The sequence below is a fragment of the Chelon labrosus genome, assembly GCF_963514085.1.
Source record: "Chelon labrosus genome assembly, chromosome: 22".
NCBI classification, from domain to species: domain Eukaryota; kingdom Metazoa; phylum Chordata; class Actinopteri; order Mugiliformes; family Mugilidae; genus Chelon; species Chelon labrosus.
In genome coordinates, this window is record NC_140355.1 from 4431734 (window position 1) to 4452848 (window position 21115).

The window sequence follows — 21115 nt, forward strand, 5'->3', positions numbered from 1 at the left end:
TGATGTATTTTAGCCCAGAGATGCCTGTCCATGAGTTTTCATCCTAGTGGAGCCTTCTGTGAGAAGGTAATATGGCAAGATGGTTCCAGTTGATAGTAACGCAACAAAGGCTGTTGGAAAAAAAAGTAGAGGAAGGGTAATAAGTGACAATAATTCAGAACGGTACAGCTTACAATAAAGCCACTGCTTGGTTGCTAGAGGATGTTCATGCCCTGGTGGTCTAGGTAACCCTTTTGTATTTTTCACACTCTGACTTCAGGGTGAAACGAGCAGACCGTAAACTGACTTTATGGATTACCAAGAACTAGCTCGTCTAGCTGTCACCAATGTCTGTTTGAAAAAAAGACATTGTAGATGTGTCATATGTCAGTCAACTGTATCAGTGACTGACACATGACAAAGTTGAGATTCGGTCAGCTGTGTACCTGCCTAAAATTGCTACAACTCATTGTATTTCAGTAACGTTCCATGGCCATAACTGCTTTCTGTGTATATGGCCCAACTCAGTGTTGGGTGCTGTTACATGGTACCAGGCTTTGTTCGTAAACGGTTGTCATACAGAAATACAAAGTAGTAAGCAACCATGGTAAACAACTCCCCTGCTCTGCTTCATAAATTCAAAAAATTTTCTCCCAAGGCAGTTCCAATTCAGTACTCCAAAACTATTTTCAATTATATTCTTCTGACTGTGGCACGATTGGAATATCTGTGTTTATATAAAGTATGTGTTTAAGTGTTAAAATTTTTGGAATCAACAACTGGCAAGTTGGTCGACCCATGAGTCAGTTTGCTGTAAGAGCTGATCTCAGATGTTAAGGTATCATATCATCACTGGGTGCTGTTATATTACCCCCTACTATTACAGCTAGTACTCAAGTGAAATGCTAATTTCACATGAAGTCAGACGGACACATACAGACAGCCTTCAGAAACACCACATCTGGATGTCTTTGAAGCAGCAGGCTGTTGCCATGGCGCCAAGCCATACATGAGTCTGCGGCATCATTAACGTCACATCAGTCTCTGCTGATGGACAAGTGTGAGATGAGTCTGACGTCCACACGGTGCTTCTAGCCAGCCAAGCATATCAGGCTGAGCTCAATGCTCTCCACCCAGACTTACATTCATGCTTGTGCTGGTCACAAATGATTTATAAATATACCCAAGGTGCCAAATAATGAGCATAGTAATGAAACACTTAAAAATAGACAGTCTTCAATCAAATGATGTAAGAACAAAAGAAAACAGTCATTCCTCAGACGGATGAGTTTAATTATTTAATACAAAGGTTTTCGATCCTATTTAGAGGATTGAATTGCTCTTTGTGAAGGAGAAAAAATGTTTTGTTTTATCCTGATTTTATTTTTGGCTCAGAGATTATGCCCCTGCTCTCAAAACACCAAAAGTAATCTCCTGGTAAAATTGTGACAATTGGAAGATAAACAGCTTGCGGCAGGGGGCCGTCTTCCTGCGGGGACTCACAGGACACCAGTTAGTGTTTGGAAGAAGTATTTGATAAGCTCAAAGGAAATATGCAGGATTTACTGTAATAGAATAATGACTGTTACCCTGTGTTGCTTTAGAGCTTTCAGTTTTCGGGCTACACACCTTTTTCACTGATTTCCTCTCTTGTCAGACACAGGAGAGCTGACATTTTATTATTTCCATCTTAGACCTTCCATGGTCTGCAGCCTTGTGATGGTCACAAAAACTAAAATAGTTTAGTCTAAAACCCAACCAGTTTACCTCTACTTAGATATTACAACTTTTTAGGTGTTATAGAGATTTTAAAATCTTGGTATTTAATTTAAAAAAAAGGGAGAACTTGAGAGATTCATCTGTAATGAAAATGAAAAGTACCTTTTCTCACATACTGCACTTAAGGACAATTTTGAGCTACTTATACTTTTCAGTATTTCCATTTTATAATGTTTTATACTTCCTGTCCACCGCAATTCAGGAAAAATATTTGACGTTCTACAGCACTACACTTGACTGTTTTGGTTATTTTTAAGATAAAGTTTTAACATGATGGATAATATAACAAGCTTTCAAAATACCGTATGTTTAATATTCAACCAGTTGTTTTCAAACTTTCTGTTTTTTGACATTTTACAAAAAGCAGTGTGAGTAATCAGTCACATTTCAGATGTTTATAAGCTGGATTTATCACTTTAAACTCCTCACATGGTTTAATTTCAGTAAATGATCATATGATTCAAAACCTAGAGAGAAAAAAATAATCCAAAAACTGAGAAAAATGACTTTTGTTCCACGTTGTTTAACTCTGTTATTTAATTTTACTTCCATACAGTATATAGTGGATTGGGTAGGATTTTTCAAGCAGGAGGTAAGAGTGTTTGTTTAACACTCCTGTATTGGTACATTTACTTACACTAAATGATCTAAAATCTACTTCTACCACTGGCAATTTCCATCAATCCCCATAATTCCATGCAGGTTGTGTATCATGTCATGTCATGTCATGATGCTGTTACCCTAAAACCTGAATACAGATACAGTATACGAAAACTTTAAAGCTTTTTTCCAGAATTAGAACATAATATGATTTTCAACTGCTTACATTTCTAAAATATTAGCACAGTTTGTGGCATAATAACAACAAAATGCAGCTGAGCGTTGCTTTGTAACTGCAAAGTAAAACTTTTAGTTGGTTGACTTTCAGCCATATCATCTTAGTAATAATGAAAAATCTGTGAGGGCAGGTGTCTTCCTCTTCTATCAAGTAAGCTACCCCTTTGCATCCAACCCTCTCCTCGTATATTAAACCCACTTTCATATCTTCTCATAAGGCTGCACAATGTCGTGTGTGTACTGATTCATGTCCCAGTGTGTATCTCACCCCGCCACCCCCACCCACCTCTTCCAATATCACGCAGCTGTTATCTTCAATCCACATGTGTGTGTTCAGAGGCGTGTGCTGCCTTCACATATACAATGTATACCTGCACCTATTGCAACCAGAATTAGATATAGGGGAGCAAGTGCACACGTTTGCAGGGAGGTTGGCCTCACGTGACACTTGTTTCCAGGATTGATTTAATGAAGTCTCTGTGGACGATGCGTGGAAGCCAAGCTACACGCCTTCAATCCCTATTATCAGAGTAAACAGAGGTCCACACACACAGGCGCAACAGCAAACTGCTGCCACTCGCTGCACTGGGTCCACTAATCCTTAAGAAAGGAGAGGAGGAAAGAGGGAGAAGTGTGGAAGAGAGGTTGGGAAATGGGCAGGGAAGGAGAGGAAGGAAAGACTGAGGTGTAATGGAGAAAGTGTTTGAGGGCTGAGCAGTGGGTGCGGAGAAGGCTGGATGATGGAGGATGCAGTAATGAGACAAAGAAGGACAAAGGTAGAAGGAGAGGAGTACGGGGAGAGAAAATATGATGACATACCAGAAGAGGAAGGGCTTATTAAATTTCCCCCTACCCCACTCCACAACTCCCTTACCGTCATCTTTCACCCCTTCCCACCCCCATTTTCCTCATGCATGTACAGTCAATACTAGACCATCATGTGCTAGCTGATTTTGCCAGCTGAAATTCAGTTACACTCATTCACTCCATGGTCAAATGTCTATGTACACCCAACCATTACACCCATCTGTGATTACTGAGACACATTAATCTGCAAGACTTTCCACATGTTTGACCTGGCTACAGTGATTTGTTTCCATTCAGCTTTAAGAGCAGTAATGATGTCCACCACTAATGATAAGCTATTCTATCCCATAGGTGTTTGATGTGTTTGAGGTCAGAGCTCTCTGCAGGCCAGTTCTTTATGAATTTGTGCATGGGGAGTTTTACCATCTCCAAACAGGACAGGGTCACAAACTTGGAAATAACAGAATAGACTTTTTATTATTCTAAAATACCTATTTGGTGTCAGCCTTATAACACTGTGATTGGTTAGAATAATGGTAATGCATACATTACACACATATACACATATTATTGGATTGGCTCTGATTGGCACTACCTAGTGTCTTGGTTTCTTTTGGACCGTTCTGCAGGCATAATAAGGTTTCTCAAAACCAGTACAAGGGCTTATCCAGGCTTCTAAAACATGTTTACATGCACAACACTAAAATGGAACACCTTAAAAACCAACTCACAACTGAGATGCTCAACTGTATCCACCTTTCAGATCAGTGTATTTCCTTAATTTTTAAATACCACTACTGTCTTTTAGACTCACCTGCAGTTTTGATGTGCATTCAGCAAGAAACCAGCATTGCTATAATAACAATGATTAGAAGTAAATGGTCTTTTACTTAAAGACTCAACACTCAAACTTGAAAGTAATACCCACATCTTTATATTATGTCTATTCCTATGAGACACTGACTGCCATTTCCTCTGTTATGAAATAGCTTATGTTCCGTAGCTCACTGAATAGTGTCTTAAGAAACTCCATTAACTTTGCAATAAAAGGCTGCTGAATATGAAATATGTCAAATATGATGAAGCACTGTGATATGCTGGATTATAATAGCTCGGCCAGCATGCCATTATATAATGTCTCACACATTTTACTGTCCACTGAATTAAATGTTTAGGTGAAATGTTAAATGTAATGATAATCTACTATCACACCGAAGTCATGTTTCTATGAGTCAGCAAATCCTATAAACTTATAAACTAAAGGATTTCCAAGGATACAGATAGATATACAGAAAATATGTTAGTAGTGAAACGCATCAAAAGTGCGATGACTTGAAAAAGCCTGGGTGTTGGTACAATAAATCCATTAGGAGGAATAATGTCACTAATATACAGTATGTAAATAATATGTTTTCCATTTTAAGGTAAATGTGAAACAACTGAATACTGTATCAGGCTAAAGTAGGTTTTGGTTTCAAGATAATGTTACATACACCAATCAGGCATAACATTATGACCACCTTCCCAATATTGTGTAGGTCTCCCTTGTGCACCCAAAACAGTTGTGACTCATCAGAGAATGGACATGGGCCTTCTGAGGGTGTCCTGTGGTGTCTGGCAACAGAATGTAGTTAGTGGGGGCCTTTGGGTCCTATGGGTTGAGGGGAGGGGCCTCTGTGGATCATCCCACAGATACTTGATCAGTTTGGGATCTAGTGAATTTGTAGGCCAGGTCAACACCTTGTGCTGTTCTTCATGTTTTGAGTTGTTCCTAAAGTGTTTTTGTGTGTGTGCCTGTGTCACGCTGCATCCTGCTGGGGGTGGCTGCTGCCATCAAGGAGTGTGATTGCTATGGGATGGGGGTGCCTGGTCTGGTCTAGGTGGGTGCTACATGTCTAAGTAACATCCACATGAATGCCAGGTCCAGAAGTTTCCCAGCAGAACACTGAATTGTCACAAGATGGTCAATGTTATTTTATTTGCTTGTCAGTGGTCATAATGTTGTGGCTGGTCGGTGTATAAGAAGAGCATTTGAACTGAACTGAATGTGAAGCTGGTGAAACTACCAGCATCTTGCTTTATAAATTTGAAAAAAAAAGAACAAAAGCAAATCATAGCTACCATCATATCTTTATATCTTTTTGTCACTGTACATTGATTGATTTCATAATTTTTGTTGTTTTTGAACACTCTCACATAAAGATACCTCGCGCATTTTTCCCCAACTTCCCTCTTCTATCCAACCCCAAATATTTCTTGCGCCTGCCTTTTCATTTTAAGATTAAGTTAAAATGATGAATAATAGCAGTGCAGGCTATTCTCAGTTGAATGACAAACCCATCTTTATGCATCTCTGTGTCATTCTCTCATTGTCTTCTTTAGTTTCAAGACCACGGATACAGGTTTTGGCAGGTTTGTTGGGTCATTTGGGGGCTTTCTGCAAAGATTTAGACTCTTTGTATTGAAAGTGTGCATGTCTGATGAGAATAGGTATGATACTATGCTACACCCTAATGTTAACATTAATGAAAAATCACAAGTTAACACAAAATAACCCTGACATCATGCATATGTGCTAATATATAGATAGTCATTGACCATATTCATTCATTAAGCTTTGGATCATTAAGACTGGTCTGTTATTTACTCTCTAGTACTTAAAGAATAGTTTTAGAAGTTGTAGCTTTTGTTATACATCAAGAGCTGCACTAACACGAGTAGCAATCAAGTTATAAGGACTAATACTTCCTTCATTTACAGTGTTCTGTATTCTTTATTTGTGTTTTCTGTCATTATCTTAACCCATGTTGGACTTTCCATTTAGGTGTGCTGTTTGTATTAAGCCCAAAACAGACTGACACTGTAGGATGCATGTCAAGATGATCATCTGTGTAAACCTACTTCACTTTTTAGTGATGAAGTATGGGTATCATAAAAAGCAGCATTTTTACTTTGCTGCTTGACATAACTAGTCTATTGTCATATAACACTTCTTCTGTGGTGTTGTAGCTGTCGAATATGACAGCAGAAATTTTCACTTTAATGAAGATGATTTCAAAAAGAGCTCATCTGATGAGCAGAGAAATGCTTATGGTGAGAATCATGTTGAAGGCAGAGAAATTACTCCCTTTTCACGTATATATTAGATAGTTCACATGGCATGTGTACTTGTTGATGTGCTGCATCGCCGTGTCTACTATTTGTTTATAGAGCAAATGTCACATGATGCAGCCCTGAGGACAGAAGCAGTGTGTTTTGGACTTGGAAGTTGTAGCTGTGGCTCCCTGGTGACTAGTGTTTCCTGCTGTTGCATGTTTTGCTCCCTGTTCTTGTGTCCCACCCACCATTAAAAAGAAAAAACAACCCTCTTCATCTAAAGCAGTGCAGAAAACTAAAAACACACACTTGTACTTGTGTTGTACCTCTGTCTTTGTGAGGACAGATGTGAACTGCAGACGTTTTTGGAAATGTGGATAGTGTTTGAGACTTAGTTTCAGAGTAAAGGTCGACATTTGGTTTAGATTAAGGTTACGGCAAAGGTCAGAATTAGATGTAAATTTTTTATGGTTAAAGAATTAGATTTGTCACAACTGTCTTAATTGTGTGGGTTTTGCCATCTGTGTGGTGACAGAATTCACTGAAGTAAATGTACATTTACTTTGAAAAGGTACATTTGCTGAATACGTCAGTAGTTAAATTTACTTGTGTAAAGATGCAAATATGTATGGAAGCCATGTTAACTAAAAAATAAAGTAGATTTAAACAGCAGTACCATTGAACATTTACATTTAACAGTAAAGTCCTTTTCTGTTAATAGACACTCAGTTATCAATTAGAAATAAGTAGAAAAGCAGGCAAAACTCAGAGAGCCGAGCCAAAGTGAGCTACTAGAACAATGGACACTCCACCACGAGCAATGCTCATTATCAAGCTATACAGATATAATAATCTGCCACATGTTATAACAGAATAAAGCATAAACACTCCAGTGATCTCCACACTGGCTCTGGTCCACCAACACAAAAGCAGAAACGAAGCCTGTATAGTTTCCAGCATCATAGATGTATTCAAAGAGCTGGAAGCAGTGCAGCTTTGATGACACTCTACTGAATATATGCATTTTCAAATTTCTTTTACAAAGTGTCAGCATTGTGTGGACATTGAGGTCTTTAGCCGGAAGCCAGAAGGCAGATTATACAAGATGACAAGATGATGGAGGCATTCAGTAAAAACAGCCATCACAAACAGTCACAAACGTTACTAGAATAGTAAAAAACCTCACAGATAAATTAATGTCTCTAACTCACCTTAGTTGGTACAGAGAACTTTTAAAGCCAGTCTATCCTGTGATTTGGACTTAGTTGTTTTCCATGATCTAGACTAAGGAGGTTAGGCAAGGATGTTGACAGCTAAGATAGCCGGAACTTATTATTGATACACAAGACAACATACATGTGATTGCATTAGGCTGCTATCCCATGCAATCACACGTTATGTTAGACCTCGGAAAATACGTTATGTTTGTAAATGTCCTCACAAGTATAGAAGTACAAATGTTTGTGGGTGTGTGTGTGTCTGTGTGGTGGGGGATGCATTGCAGATTGACTGTAGACAATAAAGGTTTTACAGAGAAGAAGAAGAAAAAGAAGAAATGGTGCAGGTGTGAATGTGTCTGCTTTTAAACTGTCATGTTTCTCATGACCAGAAACATGTACTGTACATGTACCGTTGCTTAAATAGTTCATCACCAAGCTTTCAATGTTATTAATCCAAGTGTTTTCCCTGAGCTGCAGGTAAAACCCATTAAGACCTGACTGGAAGCTAATTCTTAATGTTTCATTTTTTGCTTTCTAATGCTGCTATTGTGATTCTGATTGTTTTAGGTTTAACTTTGAGGATGAGACCCCCACAACAAACTTTGATACCTTTCCAGCCGCCATCCTGACTGTGTTCCAGGTAAGATGCACGCACACACACACACCTGCACGCTGACACTGAATAACACATCTGCATAAATGAGAGAATGTGGACATTAATGGAAAAAGAACGTTTGTTATCAGTCATTTTAATTAGAGGGAATGACTGGTCTGTGTACCTCCTGTGCCCTGATGAGCGCACTGATAATCCTTCAATTAGTCTGCGCTCATAACCCTTAACTCTGTGAAGTAATTTTGTTCTGCACTGTATGAAATTAGCACGGAGCTTTAGAACCTGTTTTGGTCCCTAGCGTCATTCTGGCTCCTTTGCGTTCCTCAGATTTTGACTGGTGAGGACTGGAACGCTGTGATGTACCACGGCATTGAATCTCAAGGTGGTGTTCGACGTGGCATGTTCTCCTCCATCTACTTCATCGTCCTCACGCTGTTTGGAAACTGTATCCTCTTTGACATGAGTACAGTGTTTTGAGTCGGAAGGAACAGGACTCCAATGTGGAAATGTTTTTTTGCTGAAAATAGTTAGAATTCATCAGGTGTGAGCAACTGCTGCATTTCATTTTTAAATTAGCTTTGACAAAAAAATAGTGTCCATTAATGGCACACAAAAAATTTATCAGATTATTAACTAATGATTATTCATTTTGACAGCTATTATAATCATACCTTAAATACTCAAAATTCAGTTGGAATTAGTACCTTGGTTTGAACATAATACAGACCTGGGACATCTAATAGAGATTATGAACAACTGGCTGCTTATCAGTACTGGACAAAAAAAAAAAGTAAATACTAGCAGTTTATCAATGGTGAGAGGTTACTATGAATAGAATCAAGACTCTCTCTCCTAGGAGCATGAATGTGCTTGTGGCAGGCTTCCTGTTAGATCACAGCCATGTTTCCACAGCAGGAACTCTCCCCAGAGAGGGTATTTTGGAGGTACTTGGTGCACTGTCACCACAGGGACCAGGATCTAAATTAAGTTTTGGGGAAATTATTTTACCTGGAAAACTCCCCTGCTTGATGGGGGTGGGGGTAGTACAGAAGCTTTGGGCATGAGACTTGAGGCACCTAACATTTTCGATTGGTTGAGTATTCTATTTCACAGTAAATATCAGCAGTAGCTCATAAAATCTGTTTTCTTATTTTAAGTCTAGCATTTTGGACATTTTGAATCTCTATTAGTGTTGCTACTCGTATCACTTCCAGTGTCATCCCCATAGCAAAGCTACAACACAGCTTGAATCTTCTCCATGCTTAAAAGTGTTGCAGTGTCACTGCTTCATGCAGCATTATCATTGTTGTATAGCTTTTTGTCTTCTTCTTTTTTTATACTGTGTTTGCCTAATCTTCACAGGACTTCAAATGTGGTGAAAACAGTCTGGAAGAACATTTTAGTTCCTTGAAAAAAGGATTTAAAAAAAGTCCTGGATTTAAAAGATACAGAATACTTTAGGTGGTCTTGGCTTATGGGATGCAGTATCTTCAGTGAATGCACGTCCCAGCACATTAACTATTTATCTGAGCAGCTGTATGAGCAATCATTTAGAACTGCAGAAACTTAGTTGTGCTTATAGTCTCAGATTTCTTTCCTTGTTGCAGAGAAAGCATGCAGTATTATAATACTATAGTGTGGGAAATTTCATAATTGGCGCATCATCCATCTAAATGCCTGGTTGCTCCTAATTAGTTAGAATACCTTAAATACCTTACTTAAATGTTGAAGATAGGGGTGATTTACCAAATTTAGAAAGTTACCCTGGAAGTAGGGACAAAAATGCATCCCTTTTCAGATTTCTGGTCAGTTAGGAAAGAGTTCTTACGCTGACACTCATAAAAATAGGCCTTGAAAAGAAATATTTAAACCCAAGTCTGACAGGTAGCGGGACTAAAACATCATAATTAGGAGCTGCTCCTAGTTTGGGGGACAACATAATGCATATATTATAATTTCTTTCTTCTCATAAAACCGTATTTTCTCCTGAGTTGTTGTTGTTCAGACACTCTTCTGAATGTGTTCTTGGCTATTGCTGTTGATAACCTTGCAAATGCTCAAGAGCTGACTAAGGTAGGCTGGGTCAGACCTTCTTTATGTTGTATTTTTTTTTTTGACATGTAGCAATTCAAAAGTTTCTTCTTCACAGTGCATACATGCCTAACCTGAGATTTGATGTACACATCTACAGCGTAGACTGTTGTAATACTGTGTTTTATATCTTGGCTGTCCTTGGCTAAAGGATGAAGAGGAGCAGGAGGAGGCAGCCAATAAGAAGCTTGCCCTCCAGAAGGCTCTGGAAGTGAAAGAAGTCAGTCCAATGTCAGCAGCCAACATTTCAATCGCTGCGTAAGTTCTCAAGCATCTGGTTCCTCAGACAGCAGCTCTCTCCTCTTCAGAGTGGAAATAAACATCCTTTTATCATTCAGTGTTTTGTTCTTCTCTATGTCCTTCCCTCACAGTCTGCAATGTGTCTGTGTGTATGGGTACTGTGTTTGATCTGGCCTGGATTTTTCCTCATCTACTCCCATTATGAGAGTGCTTCTGTGGTGTTGCCTTGTTTATTACACCCTACTGTTAACCTTCTTCACTAGTATAGGCAGTTAAGGAAGCTAAAGTCAACAACACATGTGTACTTCTACGTTTCCACCAGCGTTTTCTACACTTAACCAATTCCTATGTTGTGTTTTTTTTTTTTTTTTCATATATATCAGGTTGAACTGAAAATGGGAGCAACTGTAGCAATAGAGTGACCTATGGCAGCTAGTAGTCAGATGTGGGAGGGACCATGAAAAATTTCCATTTTAAAAATTAAACTCTGTGCTTAAAGAAAGCATTATGGCCTAAAAACAAAGTGATGATGCCATGGGCGGATGTTGTATATCGCTCTTGGTGCTCTGGAAGCACTGGAAAGTAGTAGCTCTGGAAAGTCCCAGAGTAATGTTCAAAAATAGTTGCACAAATACAGAAAAATTCCACATTATTAGGTAGAAATATAATAGCTACATACCCTTCTCCAAATACCAAACGGTTAAAGAGCTGCAAGGCAACATCTGTGTCTGCTCTCAGTCCTTTTTCGTCTTTAGGCATACAAGAAGAAGGCACACCAATGGTAATACATGTTTATTGTTTGTACATTTTTCTCTGATTACTTAACAACCCCAGTGCCAACCCTGGGATCTGGTCTAATCAAAGCTGACCAACATGTCATTTCTGTCAGTTGCTCTCTAAGGTCCGAGCAGGCTTAGTTAGACTTTACCAATGACAGTCCCAATGTGACGCCATCAGAGGCGAGTCATACACACATGGTATGGCATACCAGGGACCACACCATGGACTGACAGAAATTGGTCACACTCGTAATTATTCAGGAATTTAAACCTATATATAATTTGAATGTGTAAGTTATACACAAATTTACCCCATGCAGTTGTTTGTTGCTATACTACAAAACTGCCTTTTTCCCCTGGGCTGTAAACATATATATAATATTTCATTTTCACATGAAATATGGGAATTCACTCACATTTGGAGCTAGACTCTATTGGTCATCCAAGGAAATGCAGATTTTGGCATGTCCACTTTGGCTTCATTTTCTTGCCCTGGAGGTTTCCATTTGTGTCCTATGTACAGACACGTGTCTTTGTAGTTGTTCACTGCCAGAGGGGGACAAAAGTTTGGCCTTGTTGCTTTAAGAAAACAAGAATACTGCTCCAATGGGTGATACCCGAGAAAGGGAGGAATCAGGACTTTTCAAAGATTACTCAGGCTAGTAGAATGAATGAACTGAAAGAATTACACACAAAAGGGAACGGGGTACAGCACTCTGGGCAATAAAATCCTGTCATCAAGTTATCAAGGTAATTAATTTCACCATCAAATGCGACCTAGTTTTAAAGCTTGATTGAACTCTGAAATGATCAAGAGAACGCTGGTGTGAAACTGTTGCTTTTCCAAACATTATAGGTGTAAAACATAATGTTAAAGGTTAAAATATGCCATTTGTCTTGATACCCATCTGTTCTGTTTGCGTGGAACAAATACAACAATGCAAACTGTTTGTGCATTGTGCTCACACAAAATGGACTTCATTCAATGCCTGTTGAATATTACTGCAGAGGCCTTTATGAGATGTGCAGTTTCGCACAGCCTTTTATTCATTTGACAAAATGATCGTCTTCGATTCACACTAGCTCCTTAATTGCCATTCTCCTCATGAAGAATGAGGTCAGTTAGAGAGTGGAAAATGATCAGTGCTGTAAATCACTGGTTAGCTAACTTCCCAATCGTTCTGCTTTAACTGTTATTACTGTTTTTATGTGATTCTATGCATTATTTGCTCAGAATATTTGAATTCGTAACATTGAATAGTCTGGTAACACTCTAGTGAGTGAGCTCATAAGTAACTGCTTTTATTTTAAATGAACTGTTTTATGTGCATTTGGTGTGCTGTTTCAGAGATACTCAGAGCTTCATTACAAAATGATCATAAACGACAAAAGAGGAAAAAAAAAAAATGTAAGCATCTCAATTAGGAAGATTTCCCAATCGAAATATATGTAAAATGTAATTTTTACTTTTAAAATCTAACTTCAGTTCTATTCTCATTTTGGAATGAAACTCTGATCAGTTTTGAGTTACTGCTGACAAACATGCTTTTGTTGCTGTTGTGTTATTGAAGTAGTTGCACAGATTAGTCGTTTACTGTAAAACAGGAGGGGACAGGTGGACACGCGGACAGTCCACCTGTCCCCTTCACATTTGTGTCTCATTATTTCCTTTGTTTTTGTTCTGCATGTACAGTTTTGTAAAGCAAAATCGAGATGCACTCTCTCGCAGGTCGTCCATCAGCAGCATTCAGTCACCGTGAGTTATCACTCTGTTACAATATTCCCCTCGTCTCCTCTCCTTTTTATTCCCCTCTTCCTCTTTACTCCTCTTCACTCATTGTCGGCTCTCCTTGCATCCCCTATCCTTTAATGTTTTTTCTTTGCCCCTCCTATCTCCTCTGTGATTCCTAATTTTTTCTTTCCACTTTCGTTCCTATTCTCGTTTCCTCTTCCTTTCTGGTTATTTTTCCTCTCCACTCCTCTCTTCTCCTCTTCTATGGACCTGTATACACAGAATTATAGCCTGTCATACCGTCAGTGCTGGTAAAGTGAAAAATATTCACAAGTCTTATTCCATTGGAAAGTGCCTCACATAGCAGAAAAACATGATTACGTGGAGATACAGTTATGCTTCCCTCCAGCCTTAACTAACCATTGTAAACTTTGTTGATGGCTGCAGTTCATCTGTGTTGGTGCCTACAGTAATTCATTTTCCGCTCTGTGCTCTCTAATGCGAACAACTTGTCTATAATGTTTCATTTCTCTGAGCGTTGCCATCACGACAGGCAAATATTTCCAGTCTATTGGTTATTGTAGACCCCAGGACATCACTTAAAGAGACAATATGAGCCGAGGCTAAAATAAAATGCAACAAGCAGCTTTGCTCTCTGCCTGGTGATCTGCTTGTCTCAGTTGATTACAGTGCACAAGGAAGGCCAAATATTACTTAACTTATTTAACATCTTGACTCTACTTTATTACGAGAGTTCCACCTTGTGTATTTTTCATTGTTCATTTTTTAATATATTGTATATCACAAAATAACACACGTATCCCCTCAGTGTCTCTCTGTTTCCTTTCTGCAATCATGCAAACGCTACCTTTATGTCTGTAGTTCACCTGTCTGTCGATACCTGTCCTGTGTCCTCTGTGTTGTCTATGTCTTCTGTGTGTCTTTTAGGAGTTATACTGTCTACTCCTCTCCCGCCCGACGTATCTTGAGGTACAGGTGACCAAATGGAACTAATCTAACTTACCCATAAAGCCCCATGTAGTTAAATCATACTGTACAGACACAATTAAACACAGTATGGAACTCCTTAACACATGGCAGATGGACATATGGACACATCAAAGAATTTTTGACTGTGTGTCGTTCTTTTCATGTCCATAGAAAAACCCATGTTAACAGAGAAAACCCATTAGCGTGATCTCTGACCATGTTTGGTTTGTCTTATCTCAGCCTTTTTTAAAACATATTTGGGAAATGGTCACTGCTCATAGCATGTTTTTTTTGGTTTTTTGTTTTCCTGTCTGCTCCATTTACACGTGATCTGGGTAGCACTGAATCTGAGAAAAGATGTAGTCTGTGTGAGTTTATTTGCATGCAACATCTTTCAGTTCTGATTGGTACGATCGTGCTACCATACTGAATAATTTGTATTATATTTTACAATAAGTATGAGCCTAAAATAGTCTGCCATAACCAATTCCTATCAGAATATGAGTCTGGTAACACATCGTCTCTGTAACATATTTGGATTTCATTTTGGGACGTGTTTCAACTGATCAGATAGTCCTACAACCAATCAGAGCCACTTTGTTGAAAACAAATTCAACTCCATATTGCATAGATGGTCTGTATGGCCATGTCAGATCTTTGCTAGAGAATAATTGGTTCCCACAACTGTTTTGGAGGCACAAGGGAGACCTACACAATATTCGGAAGGTGGTCATAATGTTATGCCTGATCAGTGTATGTCCCTGTATGTCTTGAGGAGTGTCTGGGATGCATGAAGGCATTGGGTATTTGAAGGACTTCCCTCTATTAACTTCCAAGAAACCTTTGTTAAATCAAGCTTTCATTTCAGCAACACGAGGTTTCCTTGAGGATGTGAAACCATTTTTGGAGGTTGTAATTTCTTATTCTCCATAAAAAGACTGCTTTTACTTCAGGCATTTATAGTATTAAATAGCAGTGTATTAAACATTTGCCTTTTTTCAGTCACACAAAGAAGTAGTAAGTCACTCACAGAAAAAAATAAATAATTACCACATTGCTTCATATGTTTAGCACGTTTCTGACCAGTCACCTGGGAAAACATTAATATCTTAATTTTCAATTCCACTGATTAGAACTGTTTATTCTAGAAGAGCTTAATTTAATGTTGAGTTCCTTCTCCACATAATACTCATGCATGGTAAGTGAAAGCTTTACCATGCTGAACATTTGTACCAATGCATCCATAGACCTGTTCCTGTCTTTCTTACTTTACCATATTGAGGTGTTGGTGAGTATCACTGATTGAGGAAATGGTGCGTCTATGGATGAAACTGTGGATTATTCACCCAAACCACATACAAAAAAGCACTCCTCAGACTCTCTTTCTCTGTCACATGATTTTTACCTGTGGATGTGATTCCTGTTTGCAGCAAGGAGCAGCAGCGGTCAGCAAAAATCATGTCAGTGTGGGAGCAGAGGACTAACCAGCTGAGAAAACACACCATGAGGGCCAGCAGTGAGGCCCTGTTCAATGAGCTCGACCCTGAGGAGCGCCTCCGGTTGTCCACCGCCCTTCATCTGCATCCCGACATGAAGACTCACCTGGACCGGCCTCTTATGGTGGAGTCCAGGAATGGCGACCAACCCAGCAGGCCTCCTGAAGGAGGGCGGGATGAGGCAGGGGATTCCCGGCAGGATGGGTTGGGAGACAGCTTCCACACCCACTCCAGGAAACATCACCGCCACTGCGACAAGAATGGTGAGAACAGGGATGGAGGTGATGCCCGTGGAGGGAGGCACCACACCCATCACAGCAGGAGCAGGGAGCACAATGTCGACGGGCCCCAGACTAATGACAGGAGAGGGGAGAGGAGCCAGAGCCGCGACGGAGGGCAAGGACACAGACACCACCATCACCAGGCCGGCTCCCCTGAGGATGAGCCCAATGATGTACGGGGAGAAGAAAGGGGACATCGTCATCATCACTCCCATCGTCCACCAAAAGAGGGAAATGGGATGTTAGCCAATGGTGCACAGGGAGAGCGCAAGGGAAGGGTTGGTGGTGGTGGTCTAGGGGAGAGTAATGGAGAGAGGAAGGCACGCTGCTCTCGCATGATCAGAGCTCAGTCTACCCTAGATGGAGACGACTGTAAGAGGAACAAGAATGGAACCAAAGGTTTTAGGTAAGACTACAGATACTACTACAGATCTTATTTTAACCACACACAAAAGCCTTTTATTAATAAGTGATAGGATAACGGAACAAGACAAGAGATGAGCATATGTTTGCTATCGTGTTAGTGAAAAGAAAAATTCATTACAATATATGCAACACACTTTTTCAAGTACTGTAGACAATCAACAGTTTTTAATAGCATTTTTCAGTGCTATCATCCTAATAGCGAAGTGAGAGTTATCAAAGAAATCTTGCTCTGTAGCAGCTAGATGTCTTGTTATTGCATGTTTAATGTAAAAGTTTTGATATTTTTCTCATGTTTTTCCAATTTCCGTGTGATTTCTGATCCTCTGCTTTAAAATGGACAAGTAATTCTTGTCATTGTATTTGTCTTAACCGCACCAAATTTGCTAGTATCCTCCTTGGAAGTTGAAAACATTTGTTGATTTAGGTGTAGCAGTGGCAAATCACTATCGGTATCCATTTGCACGTATACATAGACACCATATAACATGTCTTTAGGTAGCATGGTGGTAAAAGATGGTCTGTTTGTCTTGACACAGCACCCTGGGACCAGAGTATAACAATGCTTGTGTTCTAATACCTTTTCCCCAGAGAAAGACAGTCAGATGCTGAGGATGAGAGCCTCACCTGCAGTCCTCTACAGCCACGGCGGAGTAGCCTGAGTCTTGGAGAAAAGCAGGAGGATGCTGACAACCAGAAGAACTCAACTAGGGCCAGCCAGGCCGCCCTCAACAGCAACGCTATCCACATCCCTGTCACCATCACCGCCCCGCCTGGAGAAACCACCATCATATCTAGTATGTACAGCGTGTCATTGCCACATTTTTTATTTTTATTATTTTCAGAACAGAAGCTTGAGAGTTAAATTATTTATCATCCACAACAGGAATGGCCAATTGTTCTAAAAGGTAAACCATGTAAAAAAAACAGAACAATACAAAGTTTTTAATCTAAGAAAGAAAATGATTTTTATTTTAGTGTGTGTGCTAGTTTTTTCATGTTTTGTGTGAGCCACAAGTGTTCATAGTGGAAACAACAGCTTGGTAGTTACATAATATGACTAAGCATCACCTAACTGTCATGCCTACTCTTGACCCTACCGCCACCATCCTATTAGTCAAGTAAGGAATTATATATTTTTATGAATGCAGAATTAGAGCAGTCATAAAATATCTACACAGACCATTAGCAGGCATCTAAATTCATAGAAAATACCTCTCTTGTTTCTGTCTATGCTTCTTTGAGCTGGATGAGTGTATTTATTTTTTCGCACTAGTGAACAACATCGATTGTGACAACTTCCAACTCAGTGAGGAGAAGAAAGATCTGGAAGAGGAGGAGGCCGCTAATGGGCCTCGGCAGATCCTTCCCTACAGCTCAATGTTTGTCTTTGGCCAAACAAACCCGTAAGTTACAACTGGTGACTGAGTGGAATAACATGAACTAAAGTTAAACGGCATACAAAAATGACAATGAAAACCTTGCAATGTACCATATTATTTTTCTGTCCAAATAACCTGTTATTGCATTCCCAGAAATAACAAATGCATTGCTTATGTATGTATGCAAGTGATTATTGTGCCTGTTCACAACCATAGGAGCATATTTATTTAAAGTGGAGAACAGAGTGTGGTGGAGCCTGTTGTGAAAGAACAAAAGTTATGAATGTAACCACGGTTCTGTGGTAGGCAGGAAATATTGAAATTTCATCTAGAAAGCAACCACTAAAAGTTTCTGAAGCTTCAAATACAAAAACACATTTAGAGGAAGGATTACAGCCTAAAAAGGGATAGGCTTTGGGGCCAAACACTGACTACCACTGGTGTTTATCCTTTATGCTGATGATGTACGTAGTTCTGTTAGCTTGATTAGTTTGATTGATGGGTTTCAACTAAATGATACCAGTGAAGAAAAAATATAGATTCTATAGATTATAGGATATTGTACTTATTAAACATACAGCATCAATGAATTATTTCTTGAACAGAAGTAATTGTTATTGTTGTTTATTAAAATACATTGTTAACCCAGAATGACGTGGCTTGATTTTGACAAGGAGTGACATGCATGTGGTCAATGGCTTGTTGACGTCACCAGAATGTACCCAGTCTATGTGCAGTGCATTTGTGTCTGTGTGTGTTTATATGTGCGTGATCTTGCAGGGTGCGACGGCTGTGTCACTATGTGGTCAACCTACGCTACTTTGAAATGTGCATCCTGATGGTTATTACCATGAGCAGCATCGCTCTGGCAGCCGAGGACCCCGTGCAAGCCAATGCACCGCGCAACAATGTGAGTCAGGATGACACCTCCTAAGTAAACATGTGGAAGTACACAACAAACACTTTGGTTGGCAGACTGAGAAACACACACAGGCGAAGTGTTTGTATGAAAATGTTCATGCTTTCAAAAGCGAATATGGATCCACAGATGAACTTGTCCCATTTAGCCTCACTGCCTGATGTATTTGGACAATTGAGACGTAAAAAAGGCAAGCGCTAAAATTCCAAATCCCTATTACATTTGGGTGTGTCTCTATTTTTTTATACAGTATGTGTGTCACATGTTAACACAGGCAATGGGGAAGAAATGCTTGTGCACAAACATTTTTTTCCAGTTTGACAGACAAGCACAGCTAATTAGTATTCAAGTCAGGGACACAGAGGGGAACTGAGGTGAGGCTATGTGCATGTGTTTGTGTGTTATTTGTGTTGGTGTTCAGGCGATGTGTGTTTGTAGAAGGGCTGAAAGCTGACAGAGCTGAAGACTTCTGACAGGACAGGAACATGCTGTGCATATCGGGTCGACTTACACTCACTTCCAAGGAGTCTTATACTGACAACATCTATGACTGTATTTGTTGATGAACCATTTAAAATGATTTTCCTTTCCCCTGGTTTGGCAGGTTCTCAAGTATCTGGATTATGTCTTTACTGGAGTCTTTACCTTTGAGATGGTGATTAAGGTGAGAAAGCTGTAAGAATATTGGTCATTTGCAGGTTAAAAAGCATTCTGTGTGTTTTGATATTTATGTTAAATTAACTACATCACCTCAGTGTGTTTTCATCTAATTGGGACTTGCTTCTCAATAAGATATAGTCATTTTCACCGTAATGTAGCTTTGATTTTATCCAGACGTTTTGCTGTGTTTTGACCTACTAATCACTAATCAGACCTCAGTGAGAAGACTACCACACAGTGTCTTTGTCATGCATTGTCATGTCACCGGCATTGATAATTACCTTTGTGGTGTGGTGTTCTCTGAGGTAACACACCATCCTAATGTCTAATTTTCTATATCATTCTGCTACTGTTTATTCTGTGACCCTAGATGATTGACTTGGGACTGCTCCTCCACCCTGGCTCATATTTCCGTGACCTGTGGAACATTCTTGACTTCATTGTGGTCAGTGGAGCTCTGGTGGCATTCGCCTGTTCGTAAGTCACTTCTTCCTTTTAATCTCACTGTGCTGTCCATTACTTTAGAAGTACAGTCACATTTGAACAACACCACTGTGCTGATCACTGGAACAGGCTAGCCTGCAGCACACTGAAGATGCTAATGCTCTTTTGGTTTAGCTCTAACAAACAACTATCACATGCTCATCCAATTATTTTCCCTGGAACTCCAAGCCTTTGTGCTGTCTGAAGCTTATTTTGTCGACATGTCAAACTCTTATTTTATGTTACATAGTGTCTGCAGCCTCTCCCTGCGAGTCACCTAATGAGCCATATACAATTAGGCTGATAGATTTAAGGTTCATGATGGAGCAAAAGATTGGATTTTAATGTAACTGTCAGGCTCCAGTTACCACTTGATTGTAACTTTGTAATTAAGCCCTTAAACAGTACCGTTTTATGTACGGGATTTTGATTATTAGAAGTCATAACTCTTGTCCAGCACCTTTCTGCCTGAACTACTACATGTTATACTCACAACTGTGCATTTTGAAGTTCAGATATGGTTTAGTCCATTTGGTCAATGAGTGTCAACTGGTAGCAGAAAGCTAGTAGTCTTACTGCTGTTTCCTGCAGTTCAGTTGCAGAATAGAATTATTGTAAAACAGAAATGTATATGATTTTATTACATTCCAGCCTACTGCAAATAATGTGAAGTAAAACTTTACAGACCTGCATATCTGGTCTCTGGAAGAATAAGATGGTCACATTTCTTTTCAGCTGCCTTGTCAGTTTTTTCCCCAGTACTTGACATGTTGACTCTGTCCTGAAACTCACAGCACAGTTTGTCACCTGCATATTTCTCTCTGTAACACTTCCTGTCACTCTGAGTTTTTGTGTTTTGCCAGCTGCAGACTTATGCTGTTTTTGTCTTTTATCTGTGGCTGACTCTGTTTCTGTCTACCCTGTCGCTTTTTCCCTTTCTTATTTCTTCTCTGACTTGGATCGCTTTCAGGAGCCTTATGGGGTAATGCTTGCTCTTTCTGCCTGTCTATCTAACTATCCACATATTTCTCTTACTGTTTGTGTCCTCTGCTTTCTTTCTTGTCCATCTTAGCCAGTGTCATTTGTAGAGTTTATAGTCTCCATCAAGCCTCCTCTCTCTCACCACTAAATGTTTTGAGCAAATGTCATATTTTATTTTCTGTTCTTATCATCACCGCCACAGTCATCATTAAAGATGCTGGCATTTACTCTGTTTGTGTTATGTAATTGTGGGTTGCATCTGTATTCAGGTTACATAAGTGCAATTACCTGTTCTCTATTTATCAGACATATTTTATGTGTGCATAA

General features: G+C 39.5%; 1 protein-coding gene across 1 annotated transcript in view; it reads left to right on the plus strand.

Moving 5' to 3' along the window:
* cacna1bb (calcium channel, voltage-dependent, N type, alpha 1B subunit, b) overlaps positions 1–21115 on the plus strand; it is a gene marked incomplete at its 5' end in the record, with an annotated part of 163039 nt that overhangs the window by 91917 nt on the left and 50007 nt on the right. The window contains 12 exons of the mRNA XM_084572016.1: positions 8286–8358; positions 8659–8776; positions 10337–10404; positions 10574–10680; positions 13135–13197; positions 14122–14163; positions 15594–16346; positions 16955–17160; positions 17640–17769; positions 18526–18655; positions 19269–19328; positions 19695–19801. Coding sequence (XP_084428142.1) covers positions 8286–8358; positions 8659–8776; positions 10337–10404; positions 10574–10680; positions 13135–13197; positions 14122–14163; positions 15594–16346; positions 16955–17160; positions 17640–17769; positions 18526–18655; positions 19269–19328; positions 19695–19801 — 1857 coding nt within the window. The remainder of the gene's footprint in view (positions 1–8285; positions 8359–8658; positions 8777–10336; positions 10405–10573; positions 10681–13134; positions 13198–14121; positions 14164–15593; positions 16347–16954; positions 17161–17639; positions 17770–18525; positions 18656–19268; positions 19329–19694; positions 19802–21115) is intronic.